The 5,000-nt window shown below is 40.1% G+C and overlaps 1 protein-coding gene across 6 annotated transcripts in view; it reads left to right on the forward strand.

The window, feature by feature from the left end:
* The window catches only part of GABBR1 (gamma-aminobutyric acid type B receptor subunit 1), a 293,840-nt gene that overhangs the window by 152,616 nt on the left and 136,224 nt on the right, over positions 1 to 5,000 (forward strand). For all 6 annotated transcript variants that reach the window (XM_068108736.2, XM_068108737.2, XM_068108735.2 and 3 more), the window contains one exon: positions 1,983 to 2,216. In XM_068108736.2, the coding sequence (XP_067964837.2) occupies positions 1,983 to 2,216 (234 nt within the window). The remainder of the gene's footprint in view (positions 1 to 1,982; positions 2,217 to 5,000) is intronic.

Consider the following 5,000-nt stretch of genomic DNA (forward strand, 5'->3'; position numbering starts at 1 on the left):
AAATTCTTAAATAAAAAAGATATCGAGTACTTTATGAATCATGTGTCGCCAGTGACACACGTACATCAACATTGTCTTCATATAAATACTGTTCTTACCTTAATGACTAAAGTCGGTACCTACAATCGTTTTTCCCTTCGGTTAGCGTAAACGTCCACAATGTCCTCTGGAATCAGCTTCACAGTTAAAGCACTTTGTATGTGAAGAAGAGTCAGTGATGAAAATCTTCTTCCTCCGTGGTTCAGCACAAACAGTTTCTGATCCGTCTCATTGCAGAAAAGCTTCGTTCCGAAGTGGCTTCTTTTGTGAAAATCCTTCATTTGTGAAAATCCTTCATTTGTGAAAATCCTTCATTTGTGAAAATCCTTCATTTGTGAAAATCCTTCATTTGTGAAAATCCTTCATTTGTGAAAATCCTTCATTTGTGAAAATCCTTCATTGGTGGAAATCCTTCATTTGTGAAAATCCTTCATTTGTGAAAATCCTTCATTTGTGAAAATCCCTCATTTGTGAAAATCCTTCATTTGTGAAAATCCTTCATTTGTGAAAATCCTTCATTTGTGAAAATCCTTCATTTGTGAAAATCCTTCATTTGTGAAAATCCTTCATTTGTAAAAATCCTTCATTTGTGAAAATCCTTCACTTATGAAGGTCCTTCATTTGTGAAAATCCTTCATTTGTGAAAATCCTTCATTTGTAAAAATCCTTCATTTGTGAAAATCCTTCATTTGTGAAAGTCCTTCATTTGTGAAAATCCTTCATTTGTGAAAATCCTTCATTTGTGAAAATCCTTCATTTGTGAAAATCCTTCATTTGTGAAAATCCTTCATTTGTTAAAATCCTTCATTTGTGAAAATCCTTCATTTGTGAAAATCCTTCATTTGGAAAAATCCTTCATTTGTGAAAATCCTTCACTTATGAAGGTCCTTCATTTGTGAAAATCCTTCATTTGTGAAAATCCTTCATTTGTAAAAATCCTTCATTTGTGAAAATCCTTCATTTGTGAAAATCCTTCACTTGTGAAAGTCCTTCATTTGTGAAAATCCTTCATTTGTGAAAATCCTTCATTTGTGAAAATCCTTCATTTGTGAAAATCCTTCATTTGTGAAAATCCTTCATTTGTGAAAATCCTTCATTTGTGAAAATCCTTCATTTGTGAAAAACAACGAATTCAAAAGTTGTTAATCTGATTTGAAAAAGGATACAGCCAACACATCACTCTCTGCAAATATAGCGATATCTGTTGTGGCTGTGGGAAGCAATCGACGCACTTGGGTTCCGTTTTGCTTTGTTACTCACGTTTAAATACGGGATGTTTTTATCTTCATTGTAAACTACTGAAAAAAAACAAAGGTGGGGGCATTGCCCCCCCGACCCCCCACCCAAACCCTGCCGGTGGTCCACGCCACATCTCTAAAGTAGAAACAATGACGAATGTGTGATGGTGGAGGTGAAACTTCACTGTACACGCAATTCATTCGACTGAGCTCAATACAGTCGCACCGCACATACATGTTGAGGATGTATGTGCTTCTCCGACTTTTTTTTTTTTTTTTTGTATACAAGATCGAAGCTCGTGTAGGAGCTAACATCAATCACAAAAAAAAAAGAAGACACACAAAGCATACAAAAAGGGAGCGGGAGACAAGATAGGGAGAGAGAGGGAAGCACACAAGTACAACAGTCGAGAACAGGGACATCGGGAGATCTGTGGGAGGGAGAGGGCTTGGGGGGAGGAGGCATGGGAAGGGGGCGGGTGAAATTCCCCGTATAATTTGGACAATTAATTTGGACAAAATTTTTGGACAATTCCGTATAATTGCTCCAGGCTTGACAGTTGGGTTAAAATCACCATTGAAAAACTGATGAGACGTTGTCTGCAGCCATTTTTCTAAAAAAAAAAATACAGAGTTTTAGAACTGAACTCTTCATTTGTTCTCTTAATACTTCTTTTGTTTACCACCTTCACTCTTATCCAACAGTGCGCAGTTGCTCCCCCACGCCACTTGCAAATGGAAACGTGGAGCTGAACCACCCAACCAGAAGGCGGAAAGTCATCCGAGTGCACTCCGAGTCCGGTCTGGGGGCAAGCTGGTCTGCTCCAATTGGCTCACAAGCTTCATTCACGTGCAAAGATGGTTTCCAACTGCGTGGGCCACGCATCCTTGGATGTTCACGAACTGGCACCTGGAACGATACCTGGCCGGTGTGCCAACGTAAGTGATTCGCTTCTCAGATTTCTCATTTGCATCGAGTCAACGCCCTGTATTCATCACAGACACCTTGGCATTCCGGTCACACAGTTTATTCCATTTTTTTGTTAATCACCTGCTTTGGCATAATTACCCTCGCAGGAGGAGAGGTTATTGCATTTGAGTCCGTGTGTTACTTGGTAAAAAAAACAACAACTTTTTTTTTGCAAGTTTGTTGATCACTCCGGTTTGTTTTTGTGTGTTTGTTTGTCAGTCCGCTCACTTATACTTGCCTACAGGTCACAATTTAAAACCGATATTCATGAAACTTCACCAAATGGTAGAGTTCGAGGTCTGACAAAATCCTATATATTTTTGAGGTCAAAAGGTCAACATAGGCCAAAGGTCAACCATTTTTTTTCAAATTTCTAAAATCCTAAATTTTCATCCAATTGACTTGAAATTTGAATAGGATTTTCATATCGGCGAAATGAATTCAGCCAATAGGTCAACATTCAACAATAGGTTAATATGAGGTCAACATTGGCCAAAAGGTCAACATAGGCCATATTTGTAAAATAGTCAATTTTCATCAGATTAACTTAAACTTTGAAGACGATTTGCATATCAGGTTAATGAATTCTACCACTAATTGCTTTTGAGGTCAAAAGGATGCTTTACTGAGTGCCATGCTACTTTGTTCTGTTTTGCCAAGTGTTGCTCTATGAGTGATTTTTCATTTGTTACTTGCCGGAATAGATTCTGTCAAGTATGTTGGTTGGTTGGTTTGTTACTTGCCGGAAAAATTTTTCCGGCAAGTATGTTGATCTGTTCGTTTGTCTGTTTGTCTGTCTGTCTGTCTGTCTGTTTGTCTGTCTGTTTGCAGCACAGCATCTACACCGTTGCACGGAGAATCGCCAAACTTTGCACACATATTCGTCTTGCCCTGGAATAGACTGTGCCCAATTTATGACGTCATCGGTCACGTGTTTCGGCCGCCATCTTGGAAAAACCGAAAAACTTTGCACCTCCATATCTCCGGAAGTGCTGAATAGAAAAAATTGAGACATGGCTCATTGGAAAGAACTCTCCATGGGGAATAAAACGTGTTAATGATGACGTCATCGGTCACGTGGTTCGGCCGCCATCTTGGAAAATCCGAAAAACGTTGCACCTCTATCTCTGAAAGTGCTGAACAGAAAAAATTGAGACATGGCTCATTGTAAAGAACTCTCCGTGGGGAATAAAATATGTTAATGATGATGTCATCGGTCAGGTGGTTCAGCCGCCATATTTGTCCTAAATGGCCGATAAAAAAGTAAATTCCGGCAAGTCCTCGGTCTCTGACCGATTTTTCATCTGTCTGTCTGTTTGTCTGTCTGTCTGTTTGTGCACAGTACTACATCTACATCGTTGCACATAGCATTGCCATACTTTACACACATATTTGCCTTGCCCTGGAATAGACTGCGCCCAATTTTTAACTCTCTCGACCCAAGGTCAAGCTCAAGGTCACCCATAACGTGAAAATCGTGACCGCAAGGCGGAGTGATACAGCGGAAGGATTCGACGGTTTAAATGAAGCCGCGATGAGGCGGATTTTCATTGGGACCGTCATCCTGATTTAGTTACCTCCACCACCAAAGGTGGATGGAGGTTATGTTTTCACCCCTGTCTCTTTGTCCATTTGTTACTTGCCGGAATAGATTCCGGAAAGTATGTTGGTTGGTTGGTTTGTTACTTGCCGGAATAGATTCGCCGGAATAGATTTTGGGTGGTGAGGGGGTTTGAAGCCAGATTTTAATCTTACAGCCGCCATGTTGGTGCTCGCCGTCACTGCAATGTGAAGTGAAAGACACCTCAGAGTTGTCACATTCACAATCGCTATGTCGTATGTACTCCCGATACATGTTTCCTTCATTGTAAAAACTACCAAGACAACAGTTAAAAGGATTTTGAGCCGATGGGTGTTACGGCCTTGGCAAGATCGATGGAGACAGCAATCTGTTAGCTTAGACACTGCCCAAATAGCTATGTGGAATTCTCTCATGTGGAGATTAAACTCACGTCGTTTGAACTTTGGCTGAGGTCATTATTTACTTTTAATGATGTTTATATACGAATCAAAAAGAAGATAATTGGTTTTGGGTCGTCCTTTCCGCATATCTCGTGGGATTGTGAGTTGGAGAGACGACCGTGATGGCGGGGAGGGGGTTGGCATTCTCTGAAGCAGCGATTCAACCCATGTCCTTATGTATTATTATTTTGATCCAAAATGGCCGATAAAAAAGTACATTCCGGCAAGTCCTCGGTCTCTCACCCATTTTTCATTTGTTTCTCTGTCTGTCTGTTTGTTTGTCTGTTTGTCCGCACAAAATAAATATGATTTTCATAGCAACCGTTGGTCCGATTGACAGGAAATTTCCACCATAGGTGCAACTCCACCTGTGTAATTTGTAATGCTAATTATGATGTCATAGGTCACGTGGTATGGGCGCCATCTTGGAAAAACCGAAAAAATTTGCACCTCTATATCTCTGAAAGTGCCGCATGGAAAAAATTGAGACATGGCTCATTGTAAAGAACTCTTCATGGGGAATAAAATATGTTAATGATGATGTCATAGGTGCCTCCATTATGATGTCATAATTCGACAAGTACAAAACTTCATCCGATCAAGATGAAATTTCTTAAGCGTCATCTCGGGATAAATTAGTGGAGAATTTTTTATGACGTCATAGGTCACGTGGTTCGGCCACCATCTTGGAAAAATCGAAAAACTTTGCACCTCTATATCTCTGAAAGTGC

The sequence above is a fragment of the Myxine glutinosa genome, chromosome 2 (assembly GCF_964187855.1).
Source record: "Myxine glutinosa chromosome 2, kmMyxGlut1.1, whole genome shotgun sequence".
Classification (NCBI taxonomy): domain Eukaryota; kingdom Metazoa; phylum Chordata; class Myxini; order Myxiniformes; family Myxinidae; genus Myxine; species Myxine glutinosa.